We start from the raw sequence: 20,793 nt of genomic DNA, 5'->3' as shown, positions 1-20,793 counted from the left end.
GGGATCAGAGGAATCATGGGGCCGGAGGAGAAGTATTCCGGGGGGAACAGGAAGACCTTTCCTCACCCCCGAAATCACACTTGGGACGACCACGTGAGAGACAGTTGGCACGTATGCATCACGCTCTGCACGCACGCGGGCCTCTTGCTATCTTGAAGCTGCGGGCACCTAGGCGCATCTTCCGTGGCCTGGGAACTTCACGACGCCCAGGGTTCCGCCCTGGTAGAATTCCACTCGCTTCTGCCACCCATCTGCCTCCACCAGGGCGTCCTGTGAGGCCAGAGCTGACAACAGTTCCAAGAAGAGAATAGAAATGCCAGACAGTCCCCCACTCCTCCGGGACCTGCTGTGTCCACCGAGGGAGGCTCCCCTTCCCTCCCCAGCCATGGTCTCTGTGAGAATCAGCCGGGTGAGAAGCTTCTAGAGTGGCAGGTCTGCCATCGGGGCTAGCAGAGGCTGGCTGGCCTCCAACGGCCCCCATGCTGGTTCCCTCCAGGCTTTCCAGGGCGGGACCTGCGCTCCAAATTCCGGCCTTTCTGGTTTGCAGCTGGTGTGTCCCTCCCTGGGAGGAGGATTTCGCCCGAGGACATGGGGAGGGCGGAGAGCCTTCCTCCTCCCTTTGCTCCGAATGCAGAAAAGGAGGGGGGTTCCATCCCATGGCAAGACTGCCACGGGAGCTCTGCCCTCACACAGACACAGCCTCGCGTCCCAGCCGCCGGTCCCCGTCTCCGACGTGAGCCCTTTGAGCCAAGTGGCAGCCGGCTCGGAAGCTCTGTGACAGGTGTACGTGACATGGCAGAGCAGCTGTCTAAAGAACAGGTGGCCGAGTTCAAGGAGGCCTTCGACAGGGTTGACAAGGACGGGGATGGAAAGATCGACGTCCAGGAGCTGGGTGCCGTGATGCAGGCCGTGGGCAAGAACCCGTCGGAAGCCGAGCTGAAGCAGCTCATCTCCCGGGTGGATACCGATGGCGACGGCCACATCAGCTTCGACGAGTTCCTGGCAGAGATGGCCAAGATCATGAAGGCCTCGGGCAGCGAGGCGGAGATGCGGGAAGTCTTCCGTGCCTTCGACCTGGATGGCGACGGCCACATCAGCGTCAACGAGCTCAAGCAGGCCATGGCCAAGCTGGGCGAGAATCCTTCCCAGGAGGAGCTGGACGCCATGATCCAGGGCGCCGACGTGGACCAGGACGGGCAGGTGAACTACGAGGAGTTCGTGCGCATCCTCTCTCAGAAGTGAGGCCCGGCCCGGGGCCCATCTCCTGCCTGATTCTGGTCCTCGTGCTTTCTCGGGGCCCCTGCTTCCGTGGCACAGATGTCAAGGGGAAGTCTGGGTGGGGGGTGGGAAATTACCTACTGGAGGGAGGGCCTGGGTTCTGCCCCATCTGCCCGGTGAGACCTCGGAGCAGCTCCTGTAGAGAAACGGGGAGGCCCCCTGCCTCACTGGGCTGCGGTGAGGGACCCCAGAGCAATGTGATGGCTGACATAAAAGCAATTGGACTCTGAGAGTGGTGCTTGCGCGTCTGGTTGGAAACTGGAAAACCGAAGGCCCCGAGCGGTGGCATCTGGGGTTCTTCTGCGCCTCTACGCCCTGCGCTCGGGCCTAGTGGGGGAGCAGACCTGGGTGGGCCGGATGGTCTGCCTTGGCCTCCCCCGCATGCCCCAGGAGGACATCAGGTGCGGGCGGCCGTGTAGGGCTGGGAGGGGACAGAAGAGGCACATTTCTTTGGTTCAAGGGTCTGCCTGAGCTTCTGGGTCAGGACCGGAGGCCGGAGGCTGGAGCCCGGAGCCTGGGACGGAAACACTGTCTACACCACAAACCATAAAGTCATCACTCCTTGCATTTAGCCAACTGTTCTGTAGGCTCAGATAAAATAAAAAATAAAAAAAAAGCGTGTGTGTGTGTGTGTGTGTCTGTGTGTGTGTGTGTGTGTCCTACACGTGAGATGCAGCAAGGGTCTTACAGGTGAAAAAAACAAAGGTGGGGACACCGGGGGATCAGACCCACCTCGCTCGAGGGGCCTCACGGGGCCGGAGGCTCCGGGCTGGACACTGTGTGTCGGGGGGCAGCACCTGGAGTGGGGCCGGGGGCCGGCCGCGTCCTGGGGGTGGACGGCCAGGTCCTGAGGCGCCCGGCTCAGGGCGGAATGCGTTTCCTGGCTGACGGCATCTCGCTCTCCCCTGAGAAGCCGTCCTCCTCTGCCGTCCCCCAGCCCCGTTCGAACGGGGCTTCGCGGCCTTGCCGTGTGGTCCCCACGCCCGGACCTGCCGGAGGCTGGCCGCCTCAGCTTGGCGTTCCCACGGCTCCCTCGTCCTGGTCCTCAGAGATGGCTCGTTCAAGGGCACCCTGCACGTGAGGCAACAGGACCAGGGTGGCCTCAGAATGAAATCCGGGTGGGGCGCCTGGGTGGCTCAGTCGGATAAGCATCCAACTCTTAATCTTGGCTCAGGTCACGATCTCACGGTTCGTGAGTTCGAGCCTCACATCGGGCTCTGTGCCGACAGCCCGGATCCTGCTTGGAATTCTCTCTCCCCCTCTCTCTCTGCCCCTACCCTCCTTGTGCTCTCTCTGTCTCAAAATAAATAAACTTAAAAAATAAAATAAAAAATAAAAAATAAACTTAAAAAATAAAATAAAAAATAAAATAAAAAATAAAAAATAAACTTAAAAAATAAACTTAAAAATAAAATTAAAAAATAAAATTAAAAAATTAAAAAATTAAATAAAAAAATAAAAATAAAATAAAACTTAAAAAATAAAATAAACTTAAAAAATAAAAAAAAATAAAAAAAATAAATAAAATAAAATAAAATAAATAAAATTAATAAAATTAAAAAAAATAAAATAAAAAATAAAATAAAATAAAATAAAATAAATAAAATAAAATAAAATAAAATAAAATAAATAAAATAAAATAAAACTTAAAAAAAAAACTTCATTTGGGGGGCTGGGCAGCAGGGGTGTCAGGATCAGGGGGACTCAGGATTCGGGAAGCACATGATGTTTTCCAGCACTGTCTGCACACAGCCGCGCCGTTCTGGGCGTCACTCGACGGCGGGCTTCTCCTTCCTCCTCCGTGAAACGAGGTTTTCTCTGGTTTTTGGTGATGACTGACTTTATCTTCTCTCAGCTGGGGCAGGTCCGTGGCTCTGGCTCAGGCAGGGGCGGGGGGGCAGTCAGAACCAGCTTACCTGGGGGGTTATTGCAACATACAGGCGCCCGCCCTTACCGCCTGCCCCTCACTCCAGCATGGGTGGTGGGTGGTGGGTGGGTGGTGGGTGAGTGACAGAGCCTGTCCAGCCTGTCCCCCCAGTGGGAGGGGCAGGGCCAGGTCACCGGATGGGAGGGGCTGGTGCACAGATGATGCTTTTCTTTGTTCTTTCCCCCCATTTGACATCTTCAGTGGATCACTCCTGTCTCCTGTGACTCTCACACGCTGCTGCCTCCTTCTTCTCAGCCCTGTGTGCAGAACAAGTCCCCAGGTATGGCCTAGACCCCGCCCCCCCAACACAGCAGGTGTCAGACACAGCAGGGGAGGTCCCGGGTGGGGGCTGGGAATTGGCCGATGGGCTGGGGGCTCTGAGACAGGGGAAGAGTTTCAGGTCCCCCCCTCCCAGGTTCTGAGGGAGGCGGGGGAGGGGCGGGGGGGGGAACAAGATGACGGAAGCTGGGATCTCCTGGAGGTAAAGATGTGGAGATAAGGAGGTGGGGCCAAGACAGCTGCCAGACCTGGTGTGGTCAGGGTGGGGAGCCAGAGGTTCTCCCCGAGGTCAGGCTGGGTGTGCTTCCTTCCAGAAAGTCCCCGTCCCCTTAGACACATAGGTCACAGAAATCTGAGTTTCTAAATTAGTGACTCCTAAATACCAAGCTGGTCCGAGATGAAGGTTTCCAGGCTCTGTATGGAAACAAGAGAAATGAAGGCCTTTTTTGACCAGCTTAAGTGTATTCAGTTTTTCAAATTCTGAGAATATGCTCTTTCTGTATTTTCGGTGTTAAATGTCCTTTCTCCCACAAAGCCACTGTGATGGCAGATGATAGTTTTGTGGGATGTTTTTTTCATGTTCTTCCGCTGACAAATGAAAAGTCCTCTCAGTGCCCCAAATTAATTTTGGTATTTCACTGTCCCATGGCCCCAAATGTCTGAGAGCCCACTGCTAGTGCGAGTGGAGTGTAAAATCTCTTTTCTTTTCTTTTTTTTTTAACATTTATTCATTTTTGAGAGACAGAGAGAGACAGCGCATGAGAGGGAAAGGGGCAAAGAGAGAAGGAGACACAGAATCCAAAGCGGGTTCCAGGCTCCAAGCTGTCAGCACAGAGCCCGACACGGGGCTTGAACCCACGAACTGTGAGATCACGACCTGAGCCGAAATCGAGAGTCGGACGCTTACCGGCCGGGGCCCCCCAGGCGCCGTGCTGTCGTGTTTCTCACGCTGGCTGTGGCTCCAGGGACGCTGGCTCTTCCCCTCCCCAGATCTCTGCACGTCTACGGTGCATGATCCTGAACACAGAGCACAGGGCCCTCGAAAGACCGGGGCTCGTAGAGGGGCAGCCCCGGGAGCTAGGAGAGGGGGCTGCTTCCTGGTGGAAAGGGCTCCATGGGACCACGAGGCGGGAACAAAGCAGCGGGCACCCCTCTTTATGTGTTGCCCCAGGAGAGCAAGCGTGGAGTCTGAGGGTCTGGGAAAGGAAGGGACTCTTCAGGTCTCTGGTGAGGGACAGACCGCGGCCCCGGCCTCAAGGGCCCCGGGGGCCGCCCCACCAGCAGTGTCTCATCTACCCCCCCACCCAGAGCTTCTTCCACCAGAGAAGAGACCCAGGCGGCCCCGAGGAGGACTGACCCCTGGGAGCTGGAGGGCTGGGGGAGAGGGTCAGCCGGGACCCACGGGGGGAGCATCTTCTGGAAGCCGGCACGCTGGGTTTTAGGGACTTCCCGGTTGCACCTGACACAGAACCGACTTGAGTGTCGACTGCCGATCTCCCGGAAGATCTTTGAGGGTGGGGTCTGGTTACACCCCCGGGTTTCAGGCAGCAGCCCCGCCCCAGCCTAGAACTCCAGGGAGACCCGGAACAGGCAAGAAGCATCCCGAGAGCCCACAGGGTTCTCAGCGACTTCAGGAAACTCAGTTCTCTGAAAGCCACTTCTGTGAAAATCCGTTTGCCAAGACTGGCTCCACAAAGGGCCAACTTGCCGGTATTTCCCAACTTACTAAAAAAAAAAAAAAAAAAATTATTGGTAAAAACACTCTGTGAGGACGGCAGAGATTCGTATGGGCTGAGATGACGGACGACTTTTTGAATATTTCTCTGGAGTTTCTCTCATCCAGTTTAAAGTCTTAGCTTTGTTCAGTGTTCTGGCTCGGGAAATTATTTATCAGTTCACCTGAACCCCACACCACAATCTGATAAAGATGAACATTCTCTGTTTTTTATTCTTGTTTTTTTTATATATGTAAATTTTTTTAATAAAAATTTTTGGACGTTTATTTTTGAGAGAGAGAGAGAGAGAGAGAGACAGAGTGTGAGCAGGGGAGGGGCAGAGGGGAGACACAGAATCTGAAGCAGCATCCAGGCTCCCAGCTGTCAGCATAGAGCTGGACGTGGGGCTCGAACTCGTGAACCATGAGATCATGACCTGAGCTGAAGTCGGACACTCGACCGACTGAGCCATCCAGGTCCCCTCCCCGCGCCCTCTTTTTCTTTAGGTACATTGGGCCTGTCATGTGGGGGGAGGAGAACTGAGCCATTTCGAGGCTAAGTAGCTGTACGTGTCTCCAATGTCAAGGATCTTGTGGATTATAGATTAAATTAAGTCTCTTCTAATAGAATTTCAATATAGGCTGTTGCTTTAGTACTTCTTTTAACTCACGGATGTATTAACTGTCTCCGTCAAGAGGATATTTTGTGTGTGTTTCAGGCAGTATTTGGTACAGGCTCTCGGTGTCTGAAGCATGATTCACCCACAAAACTGACATTTAGCCGAGCAGAACTGAGCTAATAAATCTACTGGAACCAGCTGGGGAGAGACAGCTTCAGTGAAAACAAAACTAATCTGAACTCTGGGCTGATGGCTCAGAGCCTGGAGCCTGTTTCCGATTCTGTGTCTCCCTCTCTCTCTGCCCCTCGCCCGTTCATGCTCTGTCTCTCTCTGTCCCAAAAATAAATAAACGTTGAAAAAAACAAAAAAAAAAAAAATTAAAAAAAAAAAAAAACTAATCTGAACTAAAGCAAAAGTTTCCCTCAAATCCTTCAAGATCTTACTAATCAGTACATTGATTGCAGACAAATTATTCAACTTCTGGTCAAAACATATTTTGATTTCTATATACTAAATAATACATTTTTTTTTTTTTTCCACTGAATTGCCCCCGGATTTTTGAAAATCCTAATTTATATCTATTCCTGACAGGCCTTTCTTTTAAGGTCCCTATCAAATGCCTCCTCCTCCAGGAAGCTTTCCAGATAGGCAGATACGCACCTTGGAGTGAATGAATCTCTCTCTCTTTATACCATTCCCATCAAGGTGCATCTTGTATTATGAGGCCTTGTGAACGAGGCCTGGTCTCCTTCCTCAGAACCCCAAATAATAATATAAGACTCATCAACATTCACACCAGATTGTCAACTCCTTGAGCGCAGGACTCCAGGGCTCTGGCTGATCTAGCGTAAACCCTCCCCCCATCCGCACTAGATGCTGGGTGACCGAGTGGGCTCCTTCCCCCACGAGGCATCACCTCTACCCCTGAGAGATGCCCACAGGAGTAGAGGGGATCTCTGCAACGTCTACTCAACAAGGAAAGACTGGAGGTGTGACTGAGAGAGAGGACACCTCGCTCATGCCCTGTCCCCCGCGAACCACAAGAACAGTGCGCGTAGATTTAAAACTCCAATGATCCTGTATTAGGCTGCCCCGGACGAACAGAACCGATGGGACGCATAGAGATACGTAAGAGGACATTTATTATAGGAACCGGCCCGGAAGTCCCGCCATCTGCCGTGTCGTTCAGCCTGAGCCTTAGGGTCTGAGGATCGAGGGGCTCGGGTATAAATTCTGAGTCTGAAAGCGAGAACGAGAAACGCCCATGTCTCAGGTGGGGAGAAGAGGCGTGTCCCAGCTCAAGAACAGAGATCGACTTTGCTCTTCCTCTGGCTTTTTGTTCCATCTGGGTCCCAGATGGACTGGGTGGTGCCCCCACCCCCACTGGGGAGAGCCACCTGCTGGAGTCCGTCCCCCCCCTCAACCCCGCTCACACACACCCAGAAAGAATGTTCCATCAGCTATCTGGGTGTCCCTCGGTCCAGCTGGGTGGACGCTAAAACCTAACGGCCGCAAGTTCGCCTGCTCTCGGTGTAGAAATGTGGAGTTTCCAGGGCCTGTGAGTCACAGGACAGACGGGGACATCGATGCCATTGTACCAGTTTATAGGGTTTCAGATCAGTGCTCTTCACAGGGCACATCCCCTCCGCCACCCCGGCACAGGGCCTCCGTGGGCCAGATTCTCGGGAAAAATCTAGATAAGACATCGTGTCCCATTTCCTCCGTAAACCAGTCCCGATTTTGAGTTTGAGGGTCCACAGTATGGCTGCCATACCCCTCACTCCCTGGGACTGCTCGGTGACCCTCTAGCCGGAGGGGAGCCGGCCTCTCCCAGCCTCGCACCCCGGAGTCAGGCCTGCCCCTGCCTCCCAGCCACCGCCCAGCCCGCACGCCAGCTCCCCTGCTCCTCCCGCCCTTCTCTCTGGCTTTACCGTATCTGGGAAAGGGCCCAGGCGCCCCATTCTGCAAGCTCCTTCTTGCCCATCTGCAGTTGTTTACCACCTCGGGGCACCCTCGCCTCTTCCCCGCTGCAGACCGTCCTCACGCCCAGGGCACTGGCACCCGATTTCTATCTCACCTCTACCGTTGCAGCCTGTGCCTGCCCTTTGCTGGGACCCCGTGATTCCTTTTATTTTATTTCATTTTTTTAAAGTCCGGGGGCCCAGGCTTGACCACCTGTTTTGCGCTCCCAGGTGCTCGTGGGGCCAAGAATGAGAAGCCAAGGGTAAGGAGCACTGCCCCAGGGCGTCCCTGGAAACCATGACTCTCCAGGTGCCCACACCCCCAACCCCTCCTTTGCTCCACGGGGCAGACAGGCACAGCCTGTGCACAGGAATCCCAGGAAGCAGGCACTGGTCGTCACGGGTCCCCGCGGTGGGAGGTGCTGGGGCACGAATCAGGTCTGAGTCACTCTGTTTGGGAACAAATGGTGCTCTGCTTGGTGACCTGCCAGCCCCAGGACCCACTCTGCCACCCGGAGACTCTGGTGCCAGGCACTTGCCCAACTCGGCTTTCTGCTGCCTTTCTGCCTACTTGACCTCTGACCCAGAGGGAAGTCAAATCTTGGGGAGGGGGCTGTCCGTGCTCTGGGGGGAGCCGTGCTCTCCCGCGTCGAGAGCCTCGTGGTCGTGACAGCACGATGGAGACGGCGGTGGTGGTGGGGACACCCATCCTGCAGCCACCACCTTATCGCGGGTCTGTGAGGACACGGAGGGAAATGTCGCACCAGCCTCTGCCCTCTGAGGGGGACGAGAGGTGGGCAGAAACAACCATATGCAAAGACAGTGGGAGGCAGGTGTGTCGTCGATGGATTCCAGGGTCATGAGACGCTGAGGGGTGGCTTCGTGCTGGGTACTGGAGGTGGGGAAACCTCCAACAGGTGAGAAAGCGTTCTTGGCAGAGGCTAAAAGCATGATGGCGGGACGCGCCCTGCCTGTCGGGGCATCCCCACTCCCTGGGAGGCAGGGGAGACGCTGGAGGGGCCCCGTGACAGCTGGCCTCGACTGTCATGAGTTTGGAATTCTTTTCAAATCCCAGTGGAGGCAGTCACCAGCCCTGTGACCTTGGACAAGTCGGTTACGCTCTCTGCTAAGGCAGTGGTGCCCGGAACAGCTTGTTTTCGACAAGGAGTATCATCTGTGCCCTCTGAGGGCACCGTTTTCTCCCCAGAAGATCAAAGGGAGATTTTAAATCAGAGGAGGTGCACGGTCCCATCTGTGCTCTGGGAAGGTTCTTTCGAGATGCTGGAGGAAGCAGAGCAGGGAGCCAGGGGCCTGGAGGAGGAGGCCGCTTTGATGAGCTGAGCCGAGCTGATGGGGGGGGGGGGGGGCGGGTCAGGAGGGATCAGTCATTGGCTCTCAGGGGGGGCCCCACCCGGTCCACTCCACCCAGGGGGTTACCCCTGTTCTTGTTGCGGTCGGAGGGCCGGCTACCGCTGGCCACGAGTGGCCTCTTGCCACATCAGATGGGGAAAACACTTCCAGTTCTCAGAACTGCAGGGAGCCAGAGAGCCTCAGCCTCTGAGGGCAACGGGGCAGAGTGTGCGGCTCATAAGGCTCCCGGGGCCTGCCCGGTGCCCGATGGCCTGGCCCAGAAATGGAGGGAGGAGAGCTCTGAACGCCCTCCGGCCAGGACTGTGGGGGCCAAGAGGTAGAGGTGACCCCAGGGCTTCCTGTGCAACCCCCCCCCCCCCCGCCAGAGGGTCTTACCTCCATTCCAGCTGCTCAGGTGTGGGGAAGGGGACTTCCGGGCTACGTCAGCCACCTGCCCTAGGACACGAGGAGGGAGAGAGCACTCAAGGGGCCCGCTCTTGTGGGGACGGGTGTGGAAGAGGCTCGCTGAGTCCTTCCTCCTCCGCCTCTCCCTCTTCTGTCAACAAACACGTGCAGAGCAGGATTATTTCAGGCACCGGTGTTGGTGGTCAAGTGCCCACCCCACAGCACTGCCCATCAGGGACACTGGGGGCGCCGTCACCACATTGGCCTTGGACTGATCCTGCCATGGGAACACGGGCCATCTCAGCAGGGCCACACAGCACCTGGCTGGCCTTGCCGACCACTGGGCAGTGGGCACTGCGGGCTCAGGGGAGAGCTCTGGGTTCCCTGCACAGCACCCCCTTCCAGGCCCCTTCTCCGCCTGTCTCTTGGATCCTGGCTCTTTCTTCTTGGAAACAGACCCAGGCCCTGGAGAAGGGCCCTCCACCACCCAGAATGCTTCCCTGCGGGGAGGGGGATGGGCTCCCCGAACTGCCACGCCATTCACTTTGCTGAAGGTCATTGAAATTCTGGAAGTTTTCTCTTTGAGAATGGACCTCCTTCCCAGTGCCACCATGGCGGGCGGGCCCTACGCTGCTGAGCTGCCCCGGCAAGGAGCCAGGGTGGCACAGGAGGGCAGAGACGCGGGGCAGGGGGAGGCTTACCGAAAGGCGGCAGAGAAGGGGGTCTGCTGCTGCACTGGGGACTTCGCTCCAGCTGTTCTCGTCACTCGGATCTCAACACGAATGTCAGCCCCTCACGGAGGCCACCTGACCTCTGGTCATGCCTCGTCGTCGGACCTGCTTCCGCTCTGCGGAGCGTCACTGTCTGATGTTGTCCTCGTCCGTTTCCCCACATCCCCCGCCCCCTCTACCAGGACGGGAGCTTCATGATGGCTGGAGTCTGTCTGTCTCGCTCCTTGTCATCAGCCTGGCATTCGGGTTCCATTCTGTAGGACCGATGAGCATGCAGACGGCCATCCTTTTCAGTTCCGGGCACCTCCCTTGTCAACGACGGGTCGAGACAAGCTGGGACCAGATCAGAGAAGAAGGATCCAGAAGACCCCGCGGTGTTTGCCCCGGCGGGCTGCAGGGGGGTGTCCCTTGCTAGAGCAGGGGAGGCCTGAACCGAGCTCGCTGAGTACCTGAGGGACATCCTCAGACTCAGACCTGCTCCGTGGGGCCTCAGGGCTACAATTCGGGGCCCAGAGCGGAGGCTCCGCAGGACAGGGCTCCTCGAGTAGGGCCACGCGGGCTCCGCACTTGCTCGAGGTGCCGGTGTGGGTTCTGAGGCTGGGAAGACATTCGGGGAGGGCCTGGTCCATCCTGCGGGGCTTGCTGGATGGACACTGATGATGCTGTCAGATTTCTGACGTTCAACGAACGGTTCTCTGGTTTCCATCGCGGGGTCTGAAGATCCTTGTCTCACTGGAAATAATGAGCGTGCCCTCCCCCCTACCCAGAACTCTAACAACCTCTGTAGTCTCCTCCGGAAGGACACCTTGTAATGGTGGGGCGGGGGCGGGGGGCATGTGAAGTGGGGCAGAGGCTGGAGTGAGCTCCCGGCCCTCAGGCCACCATGTTTGGGCTGACCGGTCACAGCAGGAGTGGGGGTGGGGAAACAATGTCAGCTACTCACAGAGGAGTAGAGAGGGGGGCGCACGGGCTCCCATGGGATCTTCAGTGCAGCTCAGTCATGCGCGTTCCGAGGGGCGCCCCACATCCACCCAGAAAAGGAAAGAACCGCGGCTCAGCAATTTCGGTTTGGTTGGTAAAAACACACTTTGGGAAGCAAGGGTCCTCGGTAAAAAGGGCTTCGGCTGGAGGCTCTTAAGAGCCCTGGAGCTGTGAGGTGGCTCTGGGAGAAGGCAGGCCCTGGGAGGAGGGCCGGGATGCGGGCCCACCGCAGGGCCTGGCGGGGTCTGGAGCCCAGCTCCACCTGCCAGTTTCCGGCGAGACGGGGCGGGGCGAGGGGTGGGGCTTCCTGCTTTCGGAGAGTGCTGGCGCCGCCATCCGCGTCCTCAGGTCCTGCCTTCCCCGGGCAGGGGTGGGCTGGGGCCGGCCGGGTGGTGCCGGCCGCGAGCGCCCAGCTCCGGAACCGGGGCTCAGCTGCACTGTGGGGCTGCGTGCTCCTCGCAGATCGGCGTGTGCCACCGGTGGCCAGGACAGGAGGCCCGGGAGGGACCGGGAGCCTCCAGGCAGAGGAGACCTGCCTTTAACAGACCGGACTCTGCCACCTCCGTTCCCTCCTTTTTCCCACTCCAGCGACTCAGGCCGACGTCACGAGTGGCCTCGGAGAGCTCAGTTTCTGAGTTCTAGAAGGAACAGGCAATACATCTGGGGAGCCTTCGTGCCGACGGTGTGTGGGGTGGCAGTGGCGGGGAAGGGAGTAGGCCGACCTTGGTGCTGACCTTGAGTTAGATCTTGGGCAGTCTCTTGGCCCTGGTGTTTCTGTTTGCAAACGCGGGCGTAGTGATGCCTCTTTCTCTGCAGATTTGATCAAGTTGTTAGAGTCGAGGCCACGTTGGAGCCGCTCACACACGGTGTGAGCCGTGGTGTGCACGTGCCTTCCCTCACGCTTCCGTGTCCCTGCCGGGGCTGGTCAGAGCCTGTGGGCCGTGGGCCCCAGACCTGCCCGGTGGACTTTTCTTTGCTTGTACAGTTTTGGGAGGAGCCTGAACCATCCACAGGGGGCTGCTCCGCTTCCTTCTCTGGGTTTTCCATGAGGCACAAGGGGATTTCCTGTCAGGAACCACCGTGGTATCTCTCAGGGCCAGCGGGGAGAAATGGTGGAAACAGAGCCCGTTATCTCTCTCAAAACAATGCTGGTCCCTTGTTCTGCGGGCTGGCAAAAAAAAAAAAAAAAAAAAAAAAAAGTCTTTTCAGGCATGTACTTTTAGACCAGAGGATTGTGTTACGTACATGTGATTATCACAGGGGGTGACAAAAGACCGCTGGGAAGGAATGAGGGGCAGGGGGTAGGGAGGGGGAGAGACAGAGAAAAGGGACCCCAAAGATCTTTGAATTCACTGGTGGCCAACCTTTGGGACCTGACCACTGGCGGTACCTGGGTTGACTTTAGGACATAAAATGGCGGAAGTGACAAAGGAGAGGGCAGCCCTCCCTTTAGATTTGAGGCAGGACTTGCTAACATAATTTTGTTTTCAGGACACTGATTGTTACTGTTTCCTCCTATTTGTAGCAAGGGAAGCTGGTTTTCTACTTAATAATCATGACATAAGGTGGTCATTTAAAAGAAATACAGAACATGTAGACAACAACATATTCAGTAGAGAATCGGGCAAAAAAAAAAAAAGGCAAAACAGAGATAGTGACTCTCAGATGAGTGACCTTTTGGAAACACAGGGGTAACCAGATGTCCCCTACATGGAGGAAGGGACCCAGGCCACAGAGGGATGGGCCTGACAAGAGTCCCTGAGGACACCAGGGTGATGGGCCTGGGTGTGGGCAGGCTGGAGAGTGGGGGACACAGAGGAGAGACAGCAAGGGACACAGGGAGAGAATGTCGCCTACAGAGACTCCTAGCGAGAAGCAGGGGCTCAGGACTCAAGCTGGAGGCCACAATCTGGCTGCAACCACAGAGGGGACCTTTTAAAGACCTTTTAAAGTCACGGCTTCCAGCTCTTCTGATTCATTTCATCAAAGGCTTGGGAAAATTCCGTGAGGCCTCAAAACTTTTGTTTTTGCTCATCAAGAAAAGCAGTGGGGCCACTTTTTTTCTGTGACCTGTAGCTTTCGTCTTCCCAGCCCACAGGCAGGCAGAGCAGCGGGGACCGTTAGCGGGGTTGGCACAATGGGCCTGAAGTTCAGAAACAGGAGGACACTGCTGACCGTCAGGTCCAGGAACGTTGGAGAAAGAAGGTGCACTTCGATGACGTCAGGAAGTGTTCCCTTGTGGACAGGTGACAGCGGACCGGCCTGTGGCATGCATGCATGGGCTCTGAAGCCAGGGTCTCGGGCCAACCCCTTCTGGAAGCTTCTGATGTACACAGAAGTGCAGACAGGTGCCGAGGGGGCGTGCTTTGCCCCCCAGGATTACCCTCCAGGGTGGTCCTGTCTGCATCTCGTCCTCTTGCCGGGCCTCCCAGCTCACGTGGGCTCCGTGGCCCTCAAACACTCCAGCGGTGAAGCAGTTCAGGGATAAGCTCCTGGGCAGAGGTCGGCAGAGTGAGGCATGTATCAGTCAGTCCACGATTGTTTCTTGGGTTCAGATTCATAAGCCGAGCTGCGGAGCAATGGCCACCTGGCATTTTCCTGGATAATCTTCCAACGTTGTCTCTGCGGAAGTCCTACCCATGGCCAACGGGCTCCACTAACGAGCTGCGCCTGCCACTCTGAGCTTGTCCTGGAGCGCGACTCCGATTGGCAGCTGATATTTGATGTCCCCATTTGTTATCTCCGTCCGTGGCATCTTGACAAGTACAGCACGTGTGTCCCCATTACAGTCCCTTGGGGGGTGCTCAGCTGCCGAGGGTCGCTGTCAGTCTCTTTGAGTGTCTGCTGTGCAGCTGCCATGCTCCCTACAGTAAATTTCAAGAACACCGGGCCCAAAAAATGAACAACTCGGGCAACAACAGATGCTGGCGAGGACGCGGAGAAATGGGAACCCTCTTGCATGGTTGGTGGGAATGCAAACTGGTGCAGCCGCCCTGGAAAAAAGTATGGAGGCTCCTCAAAACAATTAAAAATACAACTACCCTACGACCCAGCAATTGCACTACTTTATCCAAAGGATACAAAAATGTTTATCAAAATGTTTGTATCCTTTGTTTATCCAAAGGATACAAAAATGCTGATTCAAAGGGGCACGTGCATCCCAATGTTTATAGCAGCGCTGTTGACAGTAGTCGAATTATGGAAAAGAGCCCAAATGTCCATTGACTGATGAATGGATAAGAAGACGGGGCTTATAGTGTATATAGTGGAATACTACTCTGCGATCAAAAAGAATGAAATCTTGCCATTTGCAACAACGTACATGGAGCTACAGGGTATTATGTTGAGTGAAATAAGTCAATCAGAGAAAGATAAATATCATATGATTTCACTCACAGGGGAAGGGGAGGAAAAATCAGATAAAAACGGAGAGGGTGACAAACCGTAAGAGACTCTTAAATCCGGAGAACAAACTGAGGGCTGCTGGAGGGAAGGTGGGCGGGGGGAGGGGCTAAATGGGGGATGGGCATTCAGGAGGGCACTGGCTTTGATGAGCACTGGGGGTCGTATGTAAGTGATGAATCACTAGGCTCTACTCCTGAAACGATTATTATTCTATATGTTAACTAACTTGGAGTTAAATACAATTTAAAAAAAAAGAGCAATAGAATTGAAAAAATAAAAGAACTTGCTTAAAATGTGAAAAAAAAAAAAAAAGAAAAAGAACATGGAGCCCATGGGGTTAGATCAGGCCACGCCAATGCCGACCCCATCAGTCCGTGGAAATACCTCTCTGGCCATTTCCTTGGGATGTAGCAGCAGACAGGAGCTTAAGTCCATTAAGAAAATAAGGCTGAGAAGCAGAAGCAGGTGCGACAGCATTGGGGCATTTGGGGTGCATGCAGGATACAAACTGGCGCCAGTGCAACAGCCGTGGGCTCCTGGGAGCCACCATCACGCCCCTGACATGGGGACCAAACATCTGCAGGTCTTCCAGAGCACGGGTCTCAAGGCGCCCGCTTCACAGCCGCTGCACCACGGTGACCCGGCTCCGCGTCCCGTGGCGCGTGAAGAGGAGGGTGTCCTGGCTGGTGGAGGCTGCCATTCGGGGCCCCCTGCACAATCGAAGGCTCTGGTCGTGTGCCTCGGTCTCCCCAGCTTGGCGACTGCCCGAGGTGATTGTGTCTGGGCCTCCTGAGCCCAGGCCAGCAGCAGGCGGGACTCAGGACGGTCCCGGGTGATGATCTTCTACGCTTTCGGGGAGCTCCCCTGTGACTCCAGGCCTGTGGGGAGACTGGTGATCTGGGGCTGCAGAGGGAGCCTGAGGAAGGCCTCAGACCCGGTGCGGCTGCTCCCCGCGCCCTGAGCAGGAATCTACAGGATGCGTGGCCAGGCTGGGTGGGGTTGCTGGGCTGGGCCCTGTCCTATCCCCCCTGGGCAACCCTGCCTGACATCCTCTGGGATTCTGGCCTTGGGCTCGGTGCACCAGCGACTCCCTGTCAGTCATTGGGCCTCTCCACCTGTCACCCAGGTTTGCTGACCAGGCCTCGACCACACAGTTAGCTCCCAGAATGCTCAGAGTCAGGTCTCTGAGCAGGTGGCCCTGGGGCTTCCTGTGCGATCAGACCGAGCCACATGTGAGCCTCGGCTCTGCCGTCGGGCAAACCTTCAGACGCTGTCCGTCATGAGGAGCAAATACAAGAAGTCATGCTTCAAGTGTCTGGGAAGGCACTGCCAACAGGCCTGGGAATTCAGGGCCGCTGCTCTGGGCTCCTCACTTTGGAGGCCCCTAGGGCGTCTCCCCACCTCGCCACGCCCAGAAGGTTAGGACTCTTCTGGGCCAAGGGGTCATGCCAGCCAGAGCCCCGCCCCACTTCTGGATCACGTTCCTGGTGCAGGAAAATGTGGAGTCCCCTCCCAAGTGACCCTGCACCCACTTACAGGGCCTGTTTGCTTCTGACCCAGGGACTGGATCACTGCCATTTGCACACCTTGGCCCAAGGAGCGGGGAGAGAGGGTGTGGGTGTGGACACAACTTGGATGTGTGGGTTGGGCACATGTGAGGCCCCTCTCTGGGCAGGACAGAGCTGGGCAGGAAGAACAGGGGACAGACTGCAGGCTGGAGGCCGGCAGGAGCGGTGGGCCTGGCTATAAAACCATGGCGGGTGCCTAAGAAATGGTCATTCTCAGTCGTCCCGTTATTGGACTGCGATGTTTAGGGGTCTGACAAGCGACAAATCTGGTGGTGTTGTTTTGCATCTAGGAATGTTATCCATGTGGGAGAGAGAGGTGGGGGAGGGAGGAAGAGAGGGAGGAGAGGAGAAGATGAGAGAGAACCCGCTTCTCCATCCGCGAGGGCCGAGCCGCCAGAAGCGGACCAAGCCCGAGCCGGAGAGCGGGGCCCAGCCCTCGGTGCTGCGGCTGCGATCCGGCTGTACAGCATCGACAGGTCAGTGCCCGGCTGTGAAACCAAGTATGATTGTGAAAGACCAGGGCAGTTAAGGTCAGTTCATCTGCTCTGTCCGCTGGGACGCAGGATTCAGGGAGAGAGGGCAGCCGGCCCCAGGGCTCAGACCACAGCCATGTCTGCTCAGTGTTTGTGTGACCTATGCCTCTGTTCTGGGCCCCGGGAGACAAGCCTTGGTTTCTCGTCCTGATATTTACTTCTTATTTGTTCCCTCTGGCTGGGTCCAAATCCCAGGGCACCGATGCGTTCCTGCAGGCCGGACTCCTCCATGATTCTCCCTGCATTAGCAACAACCCAGCTGAGCTTTTAGGACTTGTATGAGCTATCTATCGCTGCGTAACAAATGATACGAAAACCTCGTGGCTTAAAACTATAATAAACACGAATTATCTCAGTTTTTCTGGGAGCAACTTAGCTGGGGGTTCTGGCTCAGCACCTTTCATGAGGTTGCAGTGGGTGAGGCCTGATTCCGAGTTGGGGGGCTCTGCCCCCAAGTGACCCCCAAAAGCTGGGGAAGCTGTTGTGGGCCACGGGCAGGAGGCTTGGCTCTGCCTCCTGGGGCCTCTCCGCAAGCCCGTTTGGGTGTCCTGATGGCGTGTGTCTGGCTTCCTCCAGAGTGAGTGACCAGGGACCTACAAGCAGAAGTGGCTTGGAAGTCACACGGCGCCTTGTCCATCTCCGTCTGTGCCACGCAGACCAGCCATGAAGCATTGTGGGAAGGGGCCTGAGAAGGTGTGCGTCCAGGAGGCAGGACTCATCAGAGGCCATCTGGAAGGCCCGCCCAGGTCTGGGAGCCTGTGCACCCCGACCAGCTAACTCCCTGTGCCTGGATTCTGGCTAACACAGAGCTGAAATAATTTGGCCTCTGTGGTTCATTCAGTAAACACATTCTCTGTGTTTGGTAGCTCAGAGATTGGTAGCTCAGGTGATACTCAAAGTGGAGAGCATTGTGTCGCAGCAGCCACAGATCCCTGAGTGGGCGGGTGTGGGCCCGTCGGGGCGGGGGGGGGGTTCGGGGGGCAGAGCAGGCTGTCTAGCAGCAGTAAGGCCCGGCTAGGTCTTGCAGGATGAGTAGGAGGTCGCCAGGCAGAGGGAGGGAGGGAGAGAGGGCAGAGGAACAGCGTTCCAGGTGGCGAAGCTGTGTGAGACGTGCAGACCTGAGCGGCCTGGGGTGGAGGGGGGTACACGGGATGCTGGACGCTGCCCGGTGAGGGTGCCACTCCTCACACGTGCTCGGATTTCAGAACCTCTCAGAAGCAACGGAAAGCTTCACATCCTTTGCACGTGGGCTGTTGGGCGGACAGACGCTAAGGCTGTGCTTGTCTGTTACCGCAACAAAGAAGCTCATTGGAAAGTTCTGGCAGATCAAGCCTGGAGGACCTGGCTGTGAGTTACAACAGCAGGGAAAGACAGAAATAGTTTCCATGGCTGGAAAAGATTGTTCCATGCGCCTTCCCTGTAGGCAAACGTGGTTTCGTGGTTGCTCGCAGATAGGGTGTGCAGGGGTGTGTATCTGCACGCCCCGTGCGCCATTTCCTTTGGGAAAAGCGCATTACCCGCGGGGACGAGCACTCGTGACCACAGGTGTGCCCAGACCCCCAGAGTCTAAAGGCTGTGTCTGCAGAGTTTCCAGCTACATCCGCCACCCCGTAAGGTGCACTATACCTTGGATGGAACGGAAAGGTGCTACGCTGGCTATTTTATACGTGTGGCTTGTGAGGTTTGCCCCGCGTCTCAGGTCACCGGTTCCTTTGGGGCACAGACTTTGTGCTCAGCCCCTCCCTCCTGTCCTGTCCCTAGAGAGGGTCTGTGCAGAAGCATCGGAGATGGCATAGGAAACAGGGGTTCCAGCTCCACGCTGAGTTTTGCTCCCCCAGATCTTCCCCCTCCTCCCTCTCCACAGGCCCTCAGGGAGCGCTCCCCTCTCCCCCTGCCCTGTGATCACAGGATCCACATTCCTCCGACGGTTGGGTGGGGAGTGGAGGGCTGAGCTCACACCTGGAAAGCACCCAAGAAGAAGAGAACACAGGCAGGCAGGCAGGCAGGCGCGGGCAGGGTGTGCTGGGGGCCGGGGAGGAGACACACGAGGTCTACGCTTGAGGGTTGGCAGAGGGTGGTGATGTCAGACTACACTCCTTTCCAGCCCTGGAGCAGTTTCCAGGCGTGGAGGGGGCCTGACGCCAGCCTCTCAGGTCACGTCCAACTGACAGCAGGAGCTTGAACTGCTGGAAGCAGGGCCTGGACCCATCACCCAGTGCAGCCTGGCTCCCCATGATCTCATCCTCGACTCTACTGGGGTGAGCGCCCAGCCCTGGGTGGGGTTGTGCAGATGGAACCCAGGCCCTGTGTCCCTTGCCCGGCAGAGGCGGAGGAGGGAAGAGAGGTGCCAAGGCGGTGAGCCTCTACCCCACGTTGGTGGACCCCAGCTAAGAAGGCCAGCTCCCATCCCAGGCTCGCCTTGGGGAGGACAGACGAGGTTCGGAGGTCCCCTCCCCAGACAGCTGGGGCGTGGCTGCTGACTCTGCTACCTTCCTCCTCTGCCCCCTGTGAGCGGAGGGGGCCCGGCCTCGCTCACCCTCACACCCTAAGCCCTGGCTGCTCCGAGTGGCCGGGGCCGGTGTCAGAGGCGGAGACCCTGGCCTCGGGACGCAGTTTCCCTAAACAGCCATGGTTCGAGAGCGCGGCTTGTGGCGCAGACGCATCCACGCGGGTCACTTTTCTCACTTGGCTGAGCATTTCCATCCCATGTCTGATACCCCTAGTGGTACTCCAATTTTGGTCTCTGTAGATAGGACTTAAAAGATGGGCCTTCCTAACTGCACATGTTTTCCTGGGTCTGGGTAATGGCTTTTCTCTTTCCAAGAATAGACTTTCTTCAGTGCAGCTTTAGGTGCACAAACAAAGCAGGTGGAAAGTGTAGATTTCCCACCAGCCTCTGCTCCCGTTCCCCCTCAGCTTCCCCTACCATCGACATCCCCTACCAAAGCGGGACGATGGTCTGTGAACCGTCACCCCAAGTCCATAGCTTACATTAGAGGTCACTCTTGGTGATGTCCATCCTGTGGGTTTGGACAAACGTACAGTGACCCGTATCCACCGTTATAGTATCACACACACTATAACCCTGAAAACCCTGGGCTTCACCTGTTCGTCCCGTCTCCCACGCCGACCCCCGGCAACCCCTGAGCTCTACTGTCTTCTTAGCTCTGCCCTTTCCAGAATGTCATAAAGTTGGAATCACACAGTATGGAGCCTTTTCAGATTGGCTTCTTTCACTTAAGTCATACGCATTTAAGATTCCTCTGTGTCTTTTCAGGGCTTGAGAGCTCATTTCTTTTTAGTGCTGAAGACCGTTCATGATTGGTTTATCACCAAGAGCGTCTTGGTTGTTTCTAAGTTTTGGCAATTGTGAATAAAGCTGCTGTAAGCATCCATGTAGAAGTTTTTGTGTGTGGACATCAATTTTCAACCCCTTTGGGTAAATACCAAAGAGCATGATTGCCGGACCACATGGCGGGTTTTGCAGCGTGTAGTTTGGTAAGAGACCGCCAAACTGTCTTCCAAAGTGGCCGCGCCGTTCTGTGCTCCCGCCAGTGAGGAGTGGAGTCCCTGCTGTTCCATGTCATGGCCAGCGTGTTGAATGGCCCGGATCTCACCGCTCTGACGGGTTGGGGTGGATTCTTGTTGGAACACACACTTCCCTAGTGACATACGATGTTGGCTGTCTTTGCCTGTGCTTGGCACCTGTGTATCTTTTTCAGTAAGGTGTCTGTTTAGGTCTTTTGTCCATTTCTTAACTAGTTTGTTCATTTTCTTACTGTAAAATTTTAAGGTTTTTTGCTTTTTGGTAAATTTTGGTTAATAGTCTTTTATCAGATGTGTCTGCTATTTTCTCCCAGTCTGTGGAGTCTTCTCATTCTCTTGAGGCAATTTTTTTAAAAATATTTTCCTTTATATTTTATTTCCTTTTATATACTTTCTAAATTGAGACTCCATCGCATGTTTCCCTAAAGAGGTCCTGGTCAGGACAGACTTGAGCAAATCTTAAGTTGGGGCCAATAGATGGGTTCGAGAATATCC

At 55.9% G+C, this 20,793-nt stretch overlaps 1 protein-coding gene and 1 long non-coding RNA gene across 3 annotated transcripts; one reads left to right on the top strand and one right to left on the bottom strand.

The window, feature by feature from the left end:
* Window positions 1-578: 578 nt before the first annotated feature.
* LOC123590817 (calmodulin-like) lies at window positions 579-1,877 on the top strand. Its single transcript, XM_045464331.1, has one exon. It carries the CDS (start codon window positions 589-591, stop codon window positions 1,240-1,242), a length of 654 nt encoding a protein of 217 aa, XP_045320287.1. The 5' UTR covers window positions 579-588; the 3' UTR covers window positions 1,243-1,877.
* A 6,098-nt stretch (window positions 1,878-7,975) lies between these two features.
* Window positions 7,976-12,513, bottom strand: LOC123590714. 2 transcript variants are annotated; one of them, XR_006708943.1, is made up of 3 exons: window positions 10,236-12,513; window positions 9,526-9,685; window positions 7,976-8,229 (listed from the first exon to the last, which is right to left on the bottom strand). It is a non-coding gene; the product is annotated as an uncharacterized LOC123590714 (long non-coding RNA). The 2 variants fall into 2 exon arrangements; XR_006708942.1 differs by having other exon boundaries at window positions 7,976-9,090; window positions 10,236-12,512.
* Window positions 12,514-20,793: the final 8,280 nt, after the last annotated feature.

Source organism: Leopardus geoffroyi, chromosome B4 (assembly GCF_018350155.1).
Source record: "Leopardus geoffroyi isolate Oge1 chromosome B4, O.geoffroyi_Oge1_pat1.0, whole genome shotgun sequence".
Classification (NCBI taxonomy): domain Eukaryota; kingdom Metazoa; phylum Chordata; class Mammalia; order Carnivora; family Felidae; genus Leopardus; species Leopardus geoffroyi.
The sequence above is the reverse complement of the archived record's forward strand: the minus strand, read 5'-3'. Positions and strand labels throughout refer to the sequence as shown.

Coding starts and splice junctions, on each gene's coding strand:
- LOC123590817 (XM_045464331.1), top strand. CDS start 589: ATGGGGAGGGCGGAGAGCCTTCCTCCTCCCTTTGCTCCGAATGCAGAA.